This window comes from Pithys albifrons, chromosome 4 (genome assembly GCF_047495875.1).
Source record: "Pithys albifrons albifrons isolate INPA30051 chromosome 4, PitAlb_v1, whole genome shotgun sequence".
In the NCBI taxonomy this organism is placed as follows: domain Eukaryota; kingdom Metazoa; phylum Chordata; class Aves; order Passeriformes; family Thamnophilidae; genus Pithys; species Pithys albifrons.
The window spans coordinates 13651662-13674514 of NC_092461.1; the positions used below are offsets into that span (position 1 = coordinate 13651662).

Consider the following 22853-nt stretch of genomic DNA (forward strand, 5'->3'; position numbering starts at 1 on the left):
AGGACAGAGAGAAATCTCTGAGCAAGGGAACAAACTGAGGCTAGGTCCGTGGAAAAGCCACTGGGAGCCAAGCTGACCAGGTTCAGCAGCATCCTCTTGCTGTAATAAAGCCAACCATGCCCAGGGCTGTGTTATCAAAAGGAGACCAGCAGGAGAGGGAAGAGTCCCTACCCCTTCATTCAACACCTTTTTGTTCAACCTGGAGACAGAGAGGTAAAGAGGAGAGCTTATCGCTATCTGCAGCTACCTAAAGAAGAGAGGAAGGAGCTGGGCTCTTCCTAGAGATCCCAGTGACAGCACAAGAAGTGAGGGACACAAATTGGAACATGGCAACTTCCTATTAGGTGCATCATGCAACAAATTTTACCTTGTGGGTGGTTCAGTCCTGGGACAGGGCCCCAAGAGATACTAAACACTCAGCTGGACAAGGCTTTGAGCAACTCAATCAAACTTCAAATTTGGCCCTGATTTGAGCATGTGAACCTCAAAAAGTCAGTTTGAAGCTAAATTATCCTAGGTTTCAAATATCATGATCAAAAAGGGTTTTTTTTTAAATCAGAGTATTTTTATCAAAAGCTGTTTTTCTTAACATCATACACCAGACAGTAATAGCTCTTAAAAGCCCTATAGAAGAGATTGGGATAAATCTTCTGCAGAGGAAGCGGAACAATAATGTGAGAAATTACTTTCTTCTCCCTCAGAATATTCACAACTGACTCCAAGATTATGACAAGATCATAAAAATGAAAAGCATGGGCTGCCTATACCACCACACAAACCTTTGCCACTTGACAATCAGTGTACCAAATGAAGAATATACATATTTGAACAAACACTCTGCCCACAAACCTACTGGTGAAATATATATTTTTGACTGCCTGGAAATGCATCCCTAACATGAAACACAAGGAACAATTTTGAAATTGTGAACAGTTAAAGATGGAAGCAATTTTTCACTTTACTCATTCCCCCCACCTATTTTTTCTTAAAAACAAGCTTCATGGAAGAATTACAGATAATACTCAACACAGCACTATGTGACAGCCCACAGAAGGATACATTTCTAATGAATTTGGAGAAGTTAAAAACACAATGATTGCAGACATTAAAAGAATCTGGTGAATTCTCCCTGACTAGATTACACTCTGCACACCCTTCTATACAAATGAGGCCATGGGAGTGGAAACTGCCTGACAGCATTGTTAATACAACTGAGGGGGTCTGTGGCAGGGGACATCTGTTTTAAAGGCTTGATGCAAATCTGCCCCTAGAGGTAAATCAGCCCGGCTTTGGATGTCAGTCTAAAACAATAAAAGCTAAATTCATACTTGCTGAAAGCAGGTGCAGTTCCATTAAACTCACCATTAAACTCACCACATTTCAATGGCACCCTTGATCTCAAACAATTCCAACAGTCCGCAAATGTGGCACAAGTGCAAGGAGAAATAAACCCTTTCATTATAGAATGCTCAAATATCAGCAAGGTGTAACAATGCTGTTTCCCAGCCAGGAAGGTCTCAATAAAGTGATCAAAGTGCAAAGCACACTCAATCCCTTCTCATAGCCCTAAAAAACAAGGGCTTTCAAATTTTGCTGTTTTCTCTCTCATATTTAATATGTTGCATAAAGACATGCTGGAGGACATATTCCCTTGCTTAGACGGGCAATAAAAACTATTTTTACTTTTTTTTTTCTGAAAGGAGAATCAATTCATGTTTTATTTCAATAATCCATGGTATATGTCAATTATGGAAGCAGCAGGAGGGGAAAGTCTGGCAATGATCCTCCCATACATCATTTCAGACAACAGGCACACACCTCAATATAAATGAATAACTATTAAGCCATCCTCATTCATGTTCCTAATTAGTGCAATCTATTTAACAGACACATAATATAGGTCAATTATGTAGGTCATGATAAATTTGTGAAGAACTTCAGCCTGTAGGGCACCAAAAAGACCACGCTGAGGCAGCATTTCCAAAGTTACAGTTCATTTCTGCACAAGGTTTATGAGCAGCACTGAGGAACAGTAGAGACCTGCTTTTTTTTTCTGGTTTGTCACAGTACAGCCACAACCAGTAACAAAAACATAGTGACATCCCCTGGGAGACATCTTCTATCATACAAGCACAGAACTGCCCCTACAAAATTATTGAACCAGTTACTACTGGCCAAAATTGCCAGAAGCATAAGTCTCAAAGGTGTTTAATTTCTATGAGTTTGTCAAAAACTGGTGAGTATCCAGAGGGGAGATGAAGAAATATTTTATTTATGCTTCCTCCATTGGAGAGGAAATGGCAGCTCAGTATTTGTCTAGTGTGTTTGACTGTGGCCATCTGAGCAGGCACAGAAGCAGCTCCAGAGAAGCCACACCACATGCCAAGTCCTGCCTTGCTAGAAATTTTGGGAAGGAATGATGAAGAACCACAGTGGAGGGCATTAGAGAGCAGTAGGTGCCACATGGGGGTTCAGTTAAGTTACAGGGCTCCGGAACTACCTATCCTGCTCAGGGATATGGGGAGGATGTGCTGAATGATCACCACAGCGAACACTACAGGTATGTGGTTTGCAGCAAGGAAACAAATTTAATGTTAAGGGTTCAATGAAAAACACTTTTCTAATAAAGGTCAGTACTAATATAATCTGCTCTTTGAGATGAAGGGAGAAAATGGATCTTGGATGGAAATTTGAGGTATAGGTTTAGTTGATGATACTTTTCCTTAGTATTTCCAATTATTTTTCTTCTCCAGGCAATCCCAACTCAGCATGCTGTGGGACACGACTTCTGGCTTTCTATTCTGCTCTTAGTAGAGGAACTCCAAAATCTTCCAATGAAATATCTCAGGGAGTTACCTGAGGTACTCCTTGTACCTTAAACACGTGGTAGTATTAGCAGTATTATTAGTTAAGTGGCTGGGGAGCGTTTGGGACCCAGGACACAGCTGGGAACTCACATGCAGAGCAACAGCAGTTGGAAGGCTGGTGCCAGAGTATCTGTGGGCCAGCTTCAATGGCACCAGCCACAGGCTGGGAACAGATTCCTTGCCCTTTTTAATTTCACAAACCTGCACTGCACCCTGGAAGAACCAGTCCCAGGCAGGGCTGGGGCAGGAGCACCAAGGGAAATATGCCCTGCACAGGGAGCTTTAATTAACTGGGCAGCTCTGAGAGGGCAGGTTTTCCACACTGCACATGTACATCTGGGTCGACGCACTGCAGCCCAAACTCTGTCACTGGGTACATGTGCCTCTCTGAGGATGGGAGGAGATGGACCAGTCAGTGTGATTTGGCATGTTACTCCCTGGCTTGCACAAAAGAACATGACAATCACATGCAGTTCATGGGCACACTGTGCCAAAAATACTGACCTTGTACTTCTATCTTCAACGTAATATTGCTACTGTTCACAACAGTCCTGACCAAATTGGTGAACTAACCTTTTAATTGTACAGATTCTCCTATTTGTGCAGTTTGTCTTTGATCCCTGTTTATTAATTCTCATTCAGGCATCCAACACAATTGTTCCTATAACACTGCAGTGACAGAGATAATTTCCCAAATGGTTCCCAAACATTTGCATTCTGGCTCATGTATGATATATATATATGATACACCAAGCTATGAAGGTAAATGTGCACATATAAGTAATAGATAATACATAGACATCATATTTGAAATTGTTTTATGAACCCCAGGCTATATGGCTTAAATCTAGGAATGACCACAGTACTGTGTGTGACAAAGACTCCGGAACAACCCCAAAACTTTTTAAACCACCTACACCCCATCCTAGGTCCCCAGCTGGAGAACTGTTACCATGCACATAAAATGATGCTTTTCACAGGAGGAAAAAAAAACCCAACACAGCATTACATTCTCATTTCTTTGTCATCTCTAATCCTAACTGCAGGACTGTTTATGAGCACATAGGCAAGATATTTCAACTAAGAGAAATAAATACTGTACTATTTTGCATTGTCCCTGGGGAAATGGTGTTCCTGACAAAATACTGCTCTCTGCTGGCCTGACCTGCTTTTCGACAAGGCCTCACTTCCTGACATCTTCTGTCTTCCCTAGTGAAAAGGGAAAAGACCACCTTGTTTTGCTGACTTAGCAATCCGTGACAGGAGCATCTTTTATTTAGGACTGAAAAACATTTATATTGCTAAGGAGAACAGTACTGATATCACCAAAATCTTTTGCCTTGAAGTAAAAATGCAAGTAGCTCCCTTCCAGCCTGAATGACACTTTAATTCCTCACCCTTCATGTCCTCAGCATTAGGGAAAGCACTTGGGTTCTCTCAGACTGTGGAAATGAATCACATCAGGTCCTAGGCGGGCATCACAATCCAACCAGTAACAGTGACATCCCTGGCTTCATCTTTTTTCCACTATTTCCTTTTTTCCACTCTCATATTCTTTCCTGTGTTCCTTCTCGCACTTTCCAAGAAGTTCAGCCTCTCCTGGCTGGCTGAGGTGGAGTTAATTGTCTTCATTGCAGCCTGTTTGGTTCCATGGTTTGGATTTATGACTAGACTAGTGTGGTAACTCACCCATGTTTTGGCTGTTGATGAACAATACTGGCTCAGTGTTGAGGCAGTTTTTCCCTCTTCCCTGCCAGTGAGAAGAGGGGGAGGGAGGGCAAAAAGTTATGAGGGGACACAGCTAGGACAGCTGGCCCCAAGTGACCAAAGGGATATCCCAGAGCATATCCTAGAATCATAGAATGACTTGGGCTGGAAGGGACCTTAAAGATCATCTCGTTCCAACACCCCTACCAAAAGCGGGGACACCTTTAGTGCTCAAAGCCCCATCCAAACTGGCCTTGAACACCTCCATGTCAACACCTTCTGTGGGCAACCTGTGCCAGGGCCTCACCACTCTCCCGGAAACGAAAGGCAAGGCAAGGAAAGTGGTTTGGGTTTCATGGTCCTGGAAGGCAGTGCCCTGGCTTGGTAGCTGTTCTTTCTCACAACTTTCTGGAAGTGGGTCCAAGGCTTTGGGGACCTTGGATGGTCTCACTGCCCCTCCTAGATGGACCTCTGATCGATAGTTCCTGCCCACTCCTGTGCTGGTTGCTTCTAAGGGATATTGCTGTCAGTTCCTAAAGAGATCTTTTCAGAAACTAAATAGCAAGTACAGCTTCCCCGGCTCCCTCAGCCCTTGAATCCTTATTTAGACTCACAGCAAATACTTCTAAGACTCAAGAGGCTTCAGTTTGCATGAGAGCCCTCAGATACCAGATGCCTGCTATGTCAGTGTTCAACTGAAGGAAGGCTTCTCTGGACCTCTGGTGCTCCTTCATGACTTGCATGATGGGGTACACAAGGGTGTGAGATGCACCCATTTCACTGGCAGCCTCCATGGATGAAGATGCAGTAATGCTGGTCCTGTCCTGCAGTAACATGAGGGTGAAACCTTGCAGCTATCAATTAACAGAGACAGCAGGAATACCACTTTTCCCACATCAAATAAAAAGGCTGTTCCTCATTAAAAACAACCCCAGGAGCCCTGAAAGGGATCTCTCATCTTCTGCACAAGGATATTGCTTCTGGTTCAAACAAGTGCAAGCCCCAGACCCTGGGAGAGGGGAAGGTCACTTGCTATATATCTCCCTTCCTACATGTCCCTATTTCTGAAGGGGGGGACATTGTGTAGGACAGACTAAGGACAGATTTTACCACGTTCCATCTCAGAGCTCTAAACACAGACCTCCAAAGGCAATTCCATGGAACCATTGGTAAAAGATCCCTTTTCTGCCCATTTCCCTAAGTTTTAATCAGAGACACAGAAGAACAAGCTCAAAAAACAGCAAACAGGTACCAGAGATTGTGGTGAGCAGAAGGACAATGGAATTGAGACTCTAATGAGGAACAAGGCAGTAAGAGCCAGCTGAACCTCATCCACCAGCAGGGACTATTTCCCAGCCTTGGGACTGCAGACTTCATCCTCTCCCCACAGCCTGAGGTGCAGGAACCCATGCTCTCTGATTGTAAACCAGGCAGCTGAATTACCTTACAGCAGAAACCCTCAGGGGCTCACCTACTCCCAAGTCTCCCTACCAGGGATCAGACCAGTCCTGCCTGTTCCAGGTCTCTGTCATGTCGCAGTTACTATACAACTTCCTCCTGGCTGCAGTGCCACCGTGCTCCTGATGAGCTCTTCTAGATTGTCTCCCTTTAGCTTACAATATTAAGAAAATACAGGAAGAGATGAAATAGCATCTGCCTCATTCAGATCCAGCACGTCGGTCACAACCTAGAGGGCAAGCTTAGCTCATGGCAGGAAGTAAGGGGGTAGGATGAGCTATCCAAGTCAACTGCAGGTGAATCCAAACTTGTTGGCTTGAGAAAGGATGATCTAAAGCATGAACTGTTGATCTCAATAGGAATGGAAATATAAATAAGGAAGTCTGGATAAAAGCAGGGACCGATCATTTAAAAGCAGGGACTTGGAGCAAACGAGGAATTCATGTCCTAGATTAATAGTATACTGATTCTGCCCTGGGGCTGCTGTTAATCTAATAAATATTTAGGGAGTTTCCACTCCCACCTTTTGATTGAAATGGCTGCAAAGAGTTACTTGTTCTCAGGCAGCAGAGGGATTTTAACTTTCATCCTTCCATAGAAGCAGCAGCCTTGTTAGGTAGGACATTTGAACACTTACACCATCAGTGTAGGAAACAGTGTACCCCTCACCAAAGTACAAGTAATCAAGAGAAATAGATTGGTTCATCCAGCGTTCCATGAAATCCTCAATGCAAGCAGTACAAGCATGCTGGTTGTGGGATGATGAGCTGATAAGGTCTGATGGGTTGAGGGAGACACCTCAAACCCCTGGAGGGGTGCTCCCCGAAAGAAGACAAAAGCAAGGCAAACTGAAAGGATTAACAGAGGATGAAGTGTTAAAAAATGACACCGCCTTCCTTTGCCGTTATGACTGCTCAAGGGCCCACCCCGCCTCAGGCATCTGCATCACCCCCCCCTCCCAATAGATTGACTATTAGTCACACAACCACCTGAAGAAGAAAAAAAACGATATAAAAAGAAGTGCAGTTTAACTGCAACTTGGGGAGAAAAACTTCCACCTCTGGGAGGGCAACCTACGAGCTACCCTGTCTTCCCCATTCCATCAACATTGCAGGGGTAAGCAACTGAATTCTTACTTTATTTTCCTTATACCTTATTAATTGTAATTTGCTATAGCTCACTGGATGTATGCATGTTAATGGGAAGCGGCTATAGGAGTCTCTCCGGCAAATGAAGGGAAGGGAAAGTCTTTACAAAGCCTACATGAATATACTCCAACCCACATGAGAAAAGGGGAGCGTCAATTGTCAACACTGAGCCGAGGTTTAGCTCACATGAAATGGTTCCACTTCCACCCCTACTCTGACCTCTGGTTCTTACTCTGGAGTACCACATGTACAGCATAGCAGAGGCACCTTATCATGAATAGAGACCATAGGCTGAAGCAGCCAGATTACTCCTCCACTAGCAGTAGGAAAGGAACTGCCTTTTTTTTCCCACTTGCCTAAGCCATGGTAGTGTCCTTGTTAGTTATCACCTTCAGCCTCAAGCAGCATCTGAAGAGAAGAAAAAAAGGATGTAACATTTTCCAAGGACAATTAATCGATTTAGTAAAATTTGAAATATACAAACAGTTTACCAAAGAACATCTAGGAGTTACTAGCCAATAAACCATAAATTGTTTTTGTTTAAATACATTATTTAATGAGTTTTCTTTAAGAAAGATACTTTGAAGCTCAAATTACAATGAAGTACAATCTTCTTGATCTACAGTAGACACTGCTATAAACATTTACCAAATGAAGCATTTTAATGTTTGCTCCTCTGTTGTTACTGTTCTTATTTAAGGAAAACGAACTAAAAATCTCTATTTAAAAGCAGTCCTGTTCTAACTTGGCTATTTCACCCTAGAATAGAATAAGAACAGCAGTCTATTACCACCGTCCTCCCCCCAAACACAGACCAAATGTCAAGCAGGAGCAAGACACTATCAGGATTGCACCTTAATTCAGCTTTTTAAAGAGTGACAAGTAAAATGGAGCAGGTGGTTAGAGGCAATACTGAAAAAGGGCATTGCTCCTTTCCCACAGGAATCACAAAAAGATGTCCTTTTGCTACCAAAGTCTACTTGCCATCGAACTCTTGTTTATTTAGTACATTTGAGCAAATCTGAGTTTATGTAGGTAGTTTTGAGTTCATTTTTCTGCCTTCTCCTTGTATTTCCCCCTCGTCTCTGTATCCAATATTTTCCTTCTCCCTTTTCTTATCCCTTCATCATTTCTATCTTCAGTCACTCAGTCTCAGTGGGATTGAGCTGGAGCACCTCTACTCTCCTGTCTTCTGGAATTGTCAATATTGTGGCAAAGGGCAAATCAGTAGTCCTGAATTAGTACTGAGAAAGAAAAAAAGAAACAGATCAATTCCTTTAGAGAGTAGTTTTGTAACGTTTAAAGGCCACTTTGTGTGGCCTTTAAATTTGGAAAGCACACAAGCTTCTGCAGTTAGGGTAAAAATGTGATCAAGCTGAAAAAGTCTCAACACTTCTTGGGTTTACTGAGCAGCATGCTAATGAACCACAGCAAGCTACTGTTTGAGAGCTGCTGCTCAACTATTCAGACATAAAAGCAGACATCAGGTGTAAATTTTATATTTATTATAACAAAAGTTATGACGTTCACTTGTGCATTCGGCTTTAATATAACTCTTGTTATGTAAATGTTCTACAGCAAATGAGCTCTATACAATCATGCTGGTTGTGGTGGCAGTTAGGAACACAAACAAAACGTGTCTGTAAAAGTAAGGAAAGAAAGAGACCAGAGGAAAAAGTGAGTTTCTTTAAATGGTCTACACCACCTGAGCTCTAGCTAACTTGTACACAGCCACAAAGTCCTTCACGCTTAATGACCATGGGCCAAAGAGTCGTTTAAGAAAAATGGTCAGTTGTTCAGGTTGTGTCCTTAATGCCAAAGCTACAAAAACATGTAAGCATCACTATACAACACTGAGCTATTTACAGGAATTTCCCAATCAACTGTTCTCTCAGAGAAAATTAGTGAATCTCAGTGACTTAAGTCACCTGAAAGAGTAAAGCAACTCCTAGGAGTTAGTCTCCATATTCTACAAATGTCTATCATTTTCAAGACCAAAAAAAAAGCCTTTTCTCTCAAAGAAATACAGTATTACAATATTACTTAAATCATTTAGCACTGGCTACTGCCCTGCTTTTCAAACAAAACAAACAAGCCATTTTAAAAAATATTACATCATCATCTGTTTCTCAGCAATATATTAAACCTTTCTATTTTTTTTTGTTTTTCTGTTTTTATGCTTGATATGTTAAGGGAAGGTTAACTATTTTAAATTTTACCAGTCAAGTGTCTCTAGAAGAAAATCAATGAATATTGGACCTAACAAACTGAAAAGCTGCAGTTATCTGTAGTGGCAGGGTAACAAAAAGGAAGAATATAAAGGAAAAGGATAAGGAAAACCCCTGCTGTAATGCAAGCCCACTGGGTCTCACACTCTAGTGTCCTTATTTGTTAGTTTATTTCTGAGCAGTAAATAGAGTGGGTCATAGTGGTGTATCATAACAGTCTGCCAGGTGGTCCACTGGATACTGCCTCTGCTGCTGCTGCTGCTGCTGCTGTTGTTCCTGGTGCTTCTTCATAATCTCCTTGACTTCTTCCTCAAGCTCTGGTGGGATGATGAACTGGTCATCAGGATCAGGCTGTGCTGGGGCAGCAAAGTAGCCCCCAGTCTTTCTGAGTGGTGCATCTGTTGCAACTTCAATTAAGTTATGGCTCCTCTCCTGTGGTGCCACAGAACCATTGCCCCGCCTGCGCCCTATGGTGCCTGTCGCAGAATATTCAGCTTTCCTGGGAAGGCCAGGCTCATCTTCATTGGCACTGATAACGATACCTTCATCGTTAGCTTCCACCGGCACTTGGAGCAGTTGCTTCTCCTTTGCACGGCTGCAGTGGATGTCCACCTCCACCTCCACGCGGCTGCCATTGGTGAACACCCCCTGGATTGGCTCCTCATCATCGCTGTCAAGGCCATTGTCAGAGAAGGCGCTCGAGAAGGTGGCGCTGGAGAGCTGCCGCTGGAAAGAATTGGACAGGCAGACGGGATGCAGAATGCAGCGCTGCTCTCCTGGGTAGGCTGGGCTGTTCTCATTCATGACTACCTGGGGAGGCTCATCAGAGGCTGTGGATCCCACCTCACTGCTCATTTCAGAGGTGGAGATCTCGCTGCTGATTTCTGAAGCCATACCACTGCTTGAAGATGGCATCCCAAGTGCATCTGTCGGCCTGTCCTTGATGACCACATTGACAGACTGTGGGAAAATGCCTGGGCTGGGGGGTGGAACCCCATTAAGCTCACAGCAGCAGAAGCTGTCCTCTGTCACAGTGAGCTGAACCACAACAGCGCTGATACTGTCATTGCAGCCATAACTCTGGGCCAAAGTGCAAAGCTTCTTTGCAGCAGCCAGTGCATCAGGCACGTTTCTGACTGCCTCCACTGCTTCATCCATCGAGAGGCTGTCCCACAGCCCCTTGCTCCCAAGAATGAAGAACTCATCTTGTGGAGTTAAGGTAATGGACTGGACATGAGGACGCGGCACAACGCTTGGGTGAAGGAAGGTGTACCCCAATATTCTTGTTGAATCTGTCACACCATTCACTTTGCCATCCTGAAATTAGAAAGAACAAAAAATTGGAAACAAGACAGGCAAGGATGCACAGTAGCTGCATCTCACTGCGTTTTATTGATGGCTGCTTTTGCAATACCCCCAACACTGCCATTTACAGACAAGGAGATGGAAAAGCAAAGTCACTGGCAAGGAGGGACAGAGCGGGGATTAGAGCACAGCAAAGGCTGGTTTGCAATCCTGTACTACGTCTCCTACACTTGACTGATTTGCCATCAGCATCACCTATGCACAGAACACAAAGCAGAATGCTGCAACAAAGAGCCATCTATTCTGCTCCTGCAGGTGCAAGAATCAAATGGACAAATGTTTTACTAGCGAGTCAGACTTATCCCTCCTCCACCCACAATATCAGGCTTTATACAGAACAAAGAAACACACAGCTCCGTTTGATACAGGGGCAGGTCATTCAGTTATAAGCCTTCTCTTGCAGCTGTAACAATAGTAGGTTTCATCTTGGCTCATCACTTCTGGAACAAAAGTTCATTAAAAAACCACTTTAAATGAAGCATGCAAGTCACACGTAGCAGAGAGCAAGTCTGCATTTCTCAATCAGCTGAGTCATAGTGCCCCAATTACTTACTACATTTCCATTTAGATATGACATTTCCAAAGGGAAGAGAAGTAGTATCTAAAGGGAAAACATCACTAAAAATTGATGCATTTTTGAAAAAAATCCAATGCATGTCCAAATCCCAGAATCCTGTCCTGGTTAGAATCCAAGCTGAGTTGCCAGAAGAGCAAGTGTCTGAAACAGCAAGCCTAGCTATCTGTCAGCCTGCTGGGGATAGCTGAACCCTGCTAACTGCATGTTCAGGAAGCACAGCAAAGGTGAGGATTTACACTGTGGGCCTAGCTAATAACTGTGGGTGTTATAATAAAGCAGATAACCACAGAAAAATGAGCCAAGACTAAAAAACTTTCCTCTTTAAAACCACTTCAAAGAAAAAAAAACATGTTGGCTTGTTAACTTTCCCATTAGAAGGCTAACAGCAGTGATAAGCCATCAATGTGCATGAAATCAATGAGTCATGTTAAGATTCAGTACAGAAATCTCCCTTATCACAGAATCAGAGAATCACAGGCTATTCTGAGTTGGAAGGGACCGACAAGGATCAGAGTCCAACTCTTAAGTCAATGGCCCACACAGGGGATTGAACCCATGACCTTGGCATTATTACAACCAAGTTTTAACTAACTGAGCTAATCTCAGGGTCTATCCTCTAACAAACAACATAATGAGCATGCCTTGGTGATACATACTATGTTGGAGTGACTCCATTTCATCTTGTCACATTTAAGATCATTATCCTTCCCTCGCAAGATTAATAGCCACATGACTTATTCCACACACACGTCTCTTCACACACATGCATACCCTGCTCTCAGGCACACAGCAGTGAGTTTTCTGCCTTTTTCTCCACGATTAGGAGGATTTAATATTTATCTATTCCTCTGCATGTGTTACACAAGGCAAAGCAAAGCTGACAGCAGTGGCTTCAAGCTTTTAAGAAAAAAAGAAATAGTTTTATACTCTCTCATGGTTTAGCTGAGCACAGGGTGAGTTTTCCTTTTGGGCAAGTGCTCTCTTCAAGAGTAGCCTGTCAAAGGGCAGTTCTGGGAACACAGGAGCTCAGACAGCAACGTCAGCCTGCAGGAGCAAGGAGTCTCCTATGGCAAGGCGAGCATTACTCCAAGTGCTCTGACCTCTCATCCTTTTCATTTGGAGAGGCTCTTCATGACAGCTCCAACACAGCAATTCCTCTCTCATTAGGAGGAGGATGTCTGCTTTCCTGTTTCAATGCAACATGCTCATTCTTGGAAGCTAATAAAAATCCTGCATGGCAATGGGATGGAAAATCAACTTGATTGCATGGTACAAATCACCTTGAAAGAAAAAATGCAACTCTGGAACCCATACTATGACCAGTACCTCCTAGAGGTTACTAATACCAACATGAAATTTCATGGACTGCTGTGCAAATACTCTTCAAGGAAACTGCAAGTTGCAACAGTCCTCAGCTGTTTACTAACCTCTGTGATAATGGCCTTATGTTGCTTAATCCTCTTCAGCTCTTCTTCACAACTCATCACATAACACCTGGACAAAGGCAGAGGTTTCCCATTCCGGCAGAGAACGGTTTGGCACTTCCCCACGTTTGCTGAGGTTAGAGTGAAGCATCCACCAGGGTCCATGGGATCATGTTTTATATGGCAAAGGACAGCAGAGCCTCCAAGTTTCTGTCCAGCTGTTCCAAGTTTCCTGGAATTAAACAAAACAATGATTGTTCTTTAACTGGAAAAAAAGTGTTAGGGGTACTATGGAGAAACAGCCACTCTTCCACAAGCATTTTGGGCACTGACTCTGGGACAGAAACAAAAGCCTCCACTGAAGACTGTGACACTAAGGCAGAAGCACTGCAGAGAACTCACATGCAACTTTTCAGATAGTGTGTTATTTTCACATATACAGATACTCATCTGCTCCATTTTAGAAAAAAACCCCAAGTTTCTCAGTTGTCTCTTTTTTACATCTTACACATATTTGTTTTAAAGGTCAGATAGAACTTTGGCTTCTGAAGCTACAATTTTTTTAATCAAAATAATAATTCTGACTGTAAAAAACTCCACTTTTGAGCAAAAACTTAAGGCACAGTGTCTCGGTTTGGCCTGGCTTCTTGGCCAAGGGCCAAGCTGCTCTCTCTTCTCTCTGCTCTTCTAAGCAAGAGAAAAAAAAACCCTGAAAGAAAACTGAAAGACGGAAAGAAGCTTGAACAAAACTGAATTATATCCTAATATATATATATTACAGATATTTACAATTATATATACAATTGTACATACAATAGGAAAAAGGGAAGAGGGAAGGGGAAACAGGGACAACAGAGGGACAAAACAGAACAGACAAGTACAATTAAAAACTCTCAAAAAAACTGGCAAAATACAATTTCACTGACTCTCCTTAAAAGAAACCCAGCTTTTCTCTGATCTCTTGCAGAGTAGGTAACAGCAACCACTGCAACAGGCCCCAGGCTCTGATAAGTGAGACCAAGGCAGGGATCAACTGCTCCCAAGCCTGGCTGGAAGAAGGAGAAACTTCTTATCTCTCTCTTATGTATATTCCCTTGTTATGTGAAAAACCAGTGTGGAATACCTAGGAAATGGGCATTTTCCTAGTTACAACTGGTTACTAAGGAAGGCCTGGATCAAAACTATCACACACAGGTTCACTATTTTGTGATGTCTTCAGAATAATGCTCTTAAAGTATCAAACGATGAATAAAAAAACCCACAGTGGCAGTGAATTCCACTGTAAAGAAGGCACAATTTTCATTTATGCTGTCACGTACTAACCTGTTAAATATATTCTTAGAAATGTTTAAGCTTGCTTTTTCAGCAGGAGTCATAGCAGGAGGAAAAAAAATCTATGGATAAAATCAAAGTTTTCAGAATCCTGCCATTAAAATGTAAGTTAGTTTCAATACTAGATGGTGAAAAAACATTCATCCTTCCCAGTAGCTTGTCTATCAGGGTCTTCTCCTGTAGTAATTATAAAGCTAATTGCTAATATTTATATTAAGGGTAGGTATAGCTAGTAAGAACTTTTTCTTCAAAATTATGGGGAAAAGGCACAACTGCATCTGCAACCAAGCTTCAATGTGCTTTTCAAATTTATTTTTAAAAATACACCTTAGGAATGCTATATATCATTTGTAAGCATCAGTGAATGGTTAAATGCAACTGGAATGAATACTATTTCTGGTTCTCCAAAGAAGTGATTAGCTTATTTTGATTTGAGACCACAAAGAAGCAGCTTTTTGTAAGAATGACATATTCCTGTGAAATGGCATTAGTAACAAACAAAACCACTTAATAAGTACTTTCTATACTCAAATTTGTTATTAGTTTTGAATATTTTAAGTATTTGGCAACCACCTTTTCAGCTAGCAGTCTGAGGCACTCTTAGAAGCCATTATGGGAAAGAAGTATTTTCTCTCTTGTGTTTGTAAGTTTTAGTATCACCTACTGCTTCTCTATCTGTTCCAATGAAACAGTTTTAGTACTTTCCTTCCCAAAGGTGCAGAAATTTAACAATAAGGAATACTAGTTTTAAATTGATTCATTTCCTTGGTCTCTAAGCTGCTTATTGCTTTCTCCTTTGTTTCCCTGAGCTCTTCATTCTCCTTTCTTCAGTTCCCTTTGTATTCCTCCTTCATTCAATGTCTTCCTGGGCACCATTTCTTCTTCTGTCAACAGCACGTACAGTTTCCAAACCCCTACACAAAGCTACTATTACGCTCAGAGCTATTGTACCACAGTCTCTCTGGATGGGTTCTACTCAAATAATATTCTAAGGCCAAAGGGATTTCCAAGAAGTCAGGCTATGTGTTTTAAATATCTGTGTAGCTTTAAATAACCCAAACTGGTACAGAGAAACAGAAAGAACAAGTCCAGGCTTTGTAGCCAGCAGTAGTAAGGAAGTTTAAAAAGATGATCAAGGCATTTATAGCAATGACTTGGTTATGGCCAATTGTAAACTGTAAGACTTAGTGAAGATACAAAAAAAGAATAAACTTCTACCAACCACTTGGTCATGTGCATTTAGTAATTTTGTCTGTGGGTTGGAGTTTTTCTTGTTTTCCTGGGGAGGCACTGGGGGTTTTCTCCCCACAAATGAAAGGAACAGAGGGCAGTAATCACAAAAGAAGCAATAAAAGATAGCCAGATACCAAGGTTTTTTTGTCCCCTCACATTTTTTGGAGCAAGAGGAAATATCTGACCTGAAAGCAAACAAACTATCCAGTAAGCACAGACAAGGTAAAAAAAACTTCAGATCCAACACCCACCTCTGCATAACAATGAAAGTGTTGATCATGTATTCCTCCTCATTCTTTGTTTTCTGTAGCTCTTCTGCTAAGATGTCACTCATGGTGCACTGCAGCAAATATGGCACTTCCACATTGCGGTCACCATCAAAAACACCATAAAGTGCCTCCCGATTGTCACAGAAATTGTTGGCTGAAAGTGCCGCCACACACAGCCTAGTGAAAAAATGAAGCAGGAAAACATCAAGGGTGTTATCCCACTACTAGTTTCCCAACTTGTCATTTTGACCTGGTCTGAGAGCTAGCTTTAACCACCTCTGTTCACAGGCATTTCAGGACCAAGCACTTTTTGAGCTTTGGAGATGAGTCAGGCCCACTAACAGTGCTAAGATGGGGAAGAAACTACACTGCATTTGCTCCACCAAAAGCCATCTTTGGGATCTAACACACTGATGACCAACTTATGTGTCAAATCAGTTGGTAAAGGCTTGCTGGCACTTGCTACACAAACCGAGGTAGCAAAATATTTCTAGAGATGTATTTGAGTAACAAAGAAAGATTCACAACATTGTCAGCAGCATAAAGACTAGCAGACTCTTGGTACATTATTTGTCAAGTGCTGCCTTTGGCACAGGAATGCCAAACACTATAAATGTTCAGAATTTTGGCCATTCTGTCTCTTCCTTTATATCTGTGATTTGCTTGCTAAACATCCTTTGGCTGAAGATAAAGAAGCTTGGCAAAGAGAAAAATGCTTTTATACACTCAGATTTTTTGCAAGTACCAGAGTCTTGCCTGGACCAAATGTGTTGGCCACACTTGTATTTCAACAACTTCCCTAGTAAAGACCACAGAGGAAAACCAAGCAAGGGCCCAGTATACAAATGTAGTGTCACAGCATGGCCTCTGCCTCTGTGAGCCCCAAAACTTTCACCGAAAAAGGGATTTCTTTGTATTGGCATAGAGGTGCTCTGCTGTTAAGAGTGCCAGTGTAACAAAACCCATGCCAGGTCGTACTTGTTCTTAATGCCCGATGCTTCCGTGTACCCGTGGCTCCACACTGCTGGTGCTCCTGAAGCATCACCAGCTGAGGGCTGGTCGATCTTGAAGCAGCGGATATTGCTGCCAAGGAGAAAGGAAAAGGGAAAGATGAAATGGATTAAAGTGCTGACATGGTCCAAATTAAAATGTGAAGACATTACCTTTTTTCCTCTCCCAGTTCTCAGTTATACATTCAAGAGAAGAAAACGAAACAATGGTTACCTCTATGTGCCTGTATACAATGAACAATAACTGAGTCTCTATGAAGGTGTCAGCTGTGCTATTTTGCTTAGTTGGCTTTTCTTTCCCTGCCCTCACCCCTCAGCTATTTGTTTCAAACCTGGCCCTGGCAGGAATACAAAGCAAATTTGTCACTAGTTTGATCAAAGCCAGTACAGGGGATTGACTATTTTAACTTACACATCTCTTGCACCCATTTTAAGAAGTGTCTGCACTGTTTTCATTGTACTCAAATGAAATATCCTGTATGACCCACTGCTTCCCTTAAAGGGAAAGAAAAGTTAAAAAATAATTTAGAAACAACATGCAGTGACAGTCTTTCATGAAAATGCTCATAAAATATCAGCTTCATCCTGGTCCTGCACCGACCTGCAAAGCCAGCCTGTGCTCCCAACACCAGGTACAGCCCTTCTGCCTTCCTCAATTGTGCAGTACAATTTTTACGTAGGCCCTTGATCCTCTACACTCCAACTTACTACCAACACAGCCTTTAGCCTGAATTTCAAGTATCTTATGGAGCATAGTAAAGACTTAAAAAGGGCTCAGCCCTCTCTGTTTATACCCTTCTCTACACAGCCCTGCTTTGCTGGGGAGACCTACCCCCTGCTCCCTACTGCTCTCTTCCAAAGGCAGGAGAAGTGAGCTCCCTACATACTGTAGACACCTCAAAGGCATCCAAACCTTTCATGAACCAAAAGAAACATAAAAGGACACAAGAAGAAAGGTCTAACTGTTCCCTCTGAGCATTCATTTTTCCTCTTTATAAATCCCTACCTGACCTGAACACACAGCATTTCAGAGTTGCACAGCCTTCCTCAAATAACCTGAAGTACTGTCACATCCAGTTCAATTTCTTCTCTGTTAATGGACAGGATGTACATCAGTGAGGGCAGATTAAAAGCAAATTACATAAATACCGTTTGAACCACCTGTGTTTTAAGTTTGTGGTTCTGCAGCTCTACATGTGGCAAACACCTCATCATGAGCTTTAGACGAGATTATCTAACCCCAAATCCCACTGGAAGTCTAGATCTCTTCTAAAGTAGCAGAGATTTTAACTCTGCCTGCACCTGCAAAGCAGTACACACATAAGCAAACACACTTTCCTGGCAGACTTCTCATACAAGGCACTTATCTCCAGGGCAGAGGAACTTGGGACAAAAAGGTTTGTTTCTTTTATAACTGGGCAGGTCAAGGACCCATGGTTGTCTAAGGCTTCCAAGCAGTGGTGAAAAAAAGCTACCTCAATGCACTCCTTTTGGCCTCCTTAGTAACATCACTACAAATAAACCATGTGCCCAGGAAGGAATGATATCCTGCAGCACATCCTATGCAGGCAGTATCAGACTAAGGCTTTTGGACAGCATGGTTTATTTTCCCCTTAATTTAAAAAGACTGTTACCATGCAATGAGATGCTCTTTCCTAGAAATCAGAGCAGCAGCATCTTTTGTCTTGGTTTTTTTTTAATTTTAATTGGTACTGAAAATTCTTACATCCAATAAATCCCTTGGCAACATCCTCCTAAGCATGCAAGTCTCCTTTAAGATCTCCATACATATTAAAAAAGCAAGCATGCATGACAGGACTCTTCTCACCAGCACTGAGAATACTTATCAACCTGTCTGCTTGAATACTACCTAGGCACAGATGGAGAGCTGCCTTTCATGTGCAGAAGGTAGATATAAAAAATATCAAGTGCACAAGTATTTTTGTGCCTACCAGAAAACCAAGTGAAACAAGAACCTCCTCCCTCACAGTCAAGTACAGCAGTATACCATAGAAATCAGAGTTGTATTTTCAGTAGAGACATTGAGAAACCCCTCAGGAGGCCTGAAACATCTGACTGACCAGTGAATATTAGTGAACAGAACAGACATGAGGTCTTAAGAACGATTTATTTCAAAAAATAAAACAAAACTAAAAAAAAAGAACTATCCCCCCATCCCAAACAAATACCCAAGCAAAATGCACATAAAAGAGGAAAAAAGTTTTTTGTGAATTAAGAACCACACATATGCCAGTGAAAATATGAACACTTCTCTTCAACTACTTAGGATTTAAATTTGTACAATAATGCTACAATGCATCATGTCTGAAGGCTAATGTGGCAAGAAACTGAGTGCCCATCTTGTCTGCTGGTTTACACACAAGAAAAGCTGGTCTTTCACTTTAAGTCTTGACACAATTCATTAACTGTGTAAAACATACATAATTTTTTTCCCTATGAACCACAGCGACCTTACACACTGCCTCTTCAAGATTTCCTGTATGCAATAAAGCAGCTCCTAAAATAGAGGAATGTCCCTTTTTCCTCTGTTTGCTGCAGAACACACTCTTTATCTGTGAAAACTCATCATTACTCAGATTTCCACTTATATTTTGTAAAATCCACTGATTCAAGCTAAAAGCAAACTCACACCATAAGTTTCCCTTGCTTGCACAACAGATGAGGTTTCCTATTCCAGTTTCTGATTTTAACCACTTAAAAGCAAGCAGCATGAAGCAATTGCTCAACCCCTAAAAAGTAAACCAATCCTCCCTGAAACCATCTAATATTTAAGAATCAAATAGACTTAGAAGAAAACTTGGAGCTGATGCAGTTTCTTAAAGGACATAAGCAAAGTTCTAGGCAGCACCACTAGTCATCAGTCCACAGATGATCTGGTTTAGTGTAACAGCTTCCCAACTGAAGAAGGCCCAAGGCACTTGGTGAATTTCAGTTATGGATGACCTTTAATTCCTAGGGCAGGAAACAAAACAGGTACACAGGAAGGAAACTGAGGGTCCCAAAGCAAAGGAATTAGTTTTGCAGCAAAGAGAGTGGGAAATGCGAGTTTTCAGGAGAGGTTTAAATATGAAAAATATATAATTTCTAGGACAAAAGCAGAGACATGAAGGGTAACAAGAAACAATATATGAAGAGCTTAAAAGCAGCACAACAGCAAAGACAGACCCAGGTAGTGAATGCGAAAACAAAAAATATAGTAAGCAGGTACTGGCATCTCCACAGTGGTATAAAATAGGTCTTCTGGTTAAATCTAATGTCAGAAGTAAAATGGAGACCAAACTGGTTAACCCAGACTAGCAGACCCCTGTAGGAGTTACAGCTGAAAGCAATTGCACTGAAGCAAGTAAAGTCATCCTCTTCAAGGAAACATCAATTTCCGACCTATTCACATAGTCTGTTACTTTCTGTTCTACTGACAACAGGGAGCCATTCTCCTTAGGAGAGATACACACTGTGTACTGTGTACTGTGTTCTGTGTACTGTGCTTTTCTCACATCCTAGGGACAGAGTTGTTCTGCCCTTTCCCCACTCTGTAAGGTAACTCACTTCAGCAGCTCTAGGGTTTTGTGATCCAGGGCTAATCTTGGATTTCCAGTCAGGTCCAGCTCTTGCAGTTTTGGAGGCAAGTTTTCAGGCAACGTGATCTCACTCAGTTCATTGCAGCTTAGATCCACACACTGCAAAATGAAAGCAGCCAAAAAAGCAAGAGAAGTCAGCCGCCATCAAGATCATACAAATCGTGATTAAATGTGGTACTACATGTTTCACGAACAATAAAGGCTGCAACCAAGACCTAAGACACTCATCTAAGTAAGTGCTTCTTACAAAAGAAATTCATACAGCATGTAGTCATCTTGCCAGAAGTTTGGGACACCTGGAAATACGTTTCCCCCATTTCCATCTCTAGTCAGGCATCATCTTGTTACGAAACTAGTGAGTTTTGTCTGCTCTTTGCAGAGACAAAGGTTGCCAGCGGATTTTCAAAGTATTAAAAAAAAATGTTATTGATCAAAACAGTCTTTTAATAGGTAAAGGAAATGGAGATAAGTACAGCTAGGGCTTCTAAACCACTGGCATAGCAGTCCCTCCTCAAAAGTCAGTTTAAACCAGCATGAGTATGAGCAGGCTCACAGGAACACAGCATTTACTGAGGGATACTAAAATAAGCAGTTGTTCATGTGTATGTGGAGGGGAAGAATAGAGGAGAAAAAGGAAAAAAAAATCATAGCAGTTTTAAACATGGTTTCTGTCATCTAAGATGTACTCATATTTAAATATGAAGTCAATAAAATTAGGGAAAACAATATAGTTTAAATATTTTTTAAAAAACATGATACAAAACAACAGAGAAACTTGCAGGCTATCCAACCAGCTAAACACAAATTAGCTAGAACAAGTGTACTAAAATGAGAAAATCCCCAAACAAACATCGTTTAAAGCTGCATATCCAAACGAAAGTCAACAGACAAGATAAAATAGGGCATTCGAGAACAAAATCAACTCTCCAAAGCCTATTCCAGGATGACCAGTGTAGTATGCACTAAAAATTGGGAAAAAAAAAGTTCTGAGAGGAGAACAGGTTGGTAATTAACAGAGGACAGAAGAACTATCCCCATCTTTCAGAAAGACCATTTTCAACTTGCAAGCTGCAAAACAAGCTGCAAAAAGGGAAAGATTTCAGAAACTTTAATAAAAGAGTTGAAAGGGGCAGAGGAGACATTTCCTAGCTACACATTTTGACCATAATTTCCATCGATACAAGAGAAGCACTTTCATTTCTGTAGATATATACAAAGACACTGGTTCCTGAGCTGGAAAAAGGCGTAAGACTAACCTGGGAAATTCTGGAAAAGAAAAATCTCTCAACGCTTTACTAAATTAGCGCAATGGAAATAACAAATTTCTGACCCAAATCTTGCATCCTGAGATTGTCTAATATGGAGGCTTTATTATCTATGAAGACCAAACTGCTGAATTTATCTAAGTCTGATAAAGAAATCAAAGTCTAAATCTGTCACACAAACAAAATAGTAGACAGCTTAAGAGCAGTTATTCCAGGGAGCTTTTTGACTTTGTGCAACTTTTTACTGCTTCCAGAGAGCCAGTAATTACTTTGGAGATTAAGGAAACTGCCGGCAGGCCTTGCTGTGTTCAGCACCTCAATGCTATTACAAATTTGATGCAAAAGTATGCTGGAATGAAAAATACAAATACCAGTAATTTCACTGTACTCCTTAAATGCCCACTGCATCAAAGACAGCAACACTCTACAGCAGATTCCTTGGTCCCTAGGCACTAGTGAAGAGATCTTATTGATCAGGTTGAGATTGCTTAGATGTTATTTGTACTGTTTGATGAATATGTTAAGAGGAACTTGCTGCTGATCTGTGTTAAATTTAGTCCTTATTTTACTCCCCAGGTAAGCAGGAAAGTCTATATTCTAACTGATCCCAATTTCCTTATGTGTGAAATGCAAACTGGTTTCACCCACCCATGCAGTACCAGAAGAACAACTCTTGCAACTACACACAGGATTTTCCACTGGATGGGCCAGCTGGAAGACAAGGGTTTAACAGTCAGCATTTGCTTATGCTGCATCCACAGATTTGTAACTGTTGTGTTCAAGGCTGAAAGGGACTTCAGTTACTTCCACTTGTGACCAAAGGTGGCCATACCCATATTAACCTCTTCTGCTAGGAATAAAACTACCAAAGTTCAGAGTTTTGTTTTCAAGATGTTACTGCTACTAGATCTTCCCTTATGTTAGATCTCAAGGTAATGATTTTGTAAAAGGCAAGCTTGACCAAAATCTGTAATAAAAAACCTCTGTATCACTCTCATCAAAGCTTCCCAGCAAGAAAACCATGAAAAGAAGCAACTCATCAGTCAACAAAAACTGGATGATATAAAGGGAGGTCCCAGGTGGGAAAAGCAAGACTGGGTTGCTGAGCTTTGCACAAACAGTAAGGACTACTCAACTGCAGGCTTGAGTACTGACCAGCCATTTTCCTTCCACAAAAGTGGAGTCAAAGAACACTGTGCCCTCTTAGATGAAGCCATGTACATGTGCTACCTCTGCACTCCTAAAACACTTAATGACGTCCATACCTCCTTCTTCTGCTAAAGAGAACTAAATAACCACAGGGAACCAGCAGGAGGAAACTGTCAGGTCTCCCAAGAGCATTTTTTCTGCTCAATGTGGCTGAGTAGCACT

At 41.7% G+C, this 22853-nt stretch overlaps 1 protein-coding gene across 1 annotated transcript in view; it reads right to left on the reverse strand.

The window, feature by feature from the left end:
* Positions 1–8663: 8663 nt before the first annotated feature.
* Positions 8664–22853, reverse strand: part of PHLPP1 (PH domain and leucine rich repeat protein phosphatase 1) — a 144022-nt gene continuing 129832 nt past the window's right edge. The window contains exons 13-17 of the mRNA XM_071553510.1: positions 20186–20316; positions 16587–16691; positions 15591–15785; positions 12778–13006; positions 8664–10725 (exon numbers count right to left, since the gene is read on the reverse strand). Coding sequence (XP_071409611.1) covers positions 9604–10725; positions 12778–13006; positions 15591–15785; positions 16587–16691; positions 20186–20316 — 1782 coding nt within the window. The 3' untranslated portion in view covers positions 8664–9603. The remainder of the gene's footprint in view (positions 10726–12777; positions 13007–15590; positions 15786–16586; positions 16692–20185; positions 20317–22853) is intronic.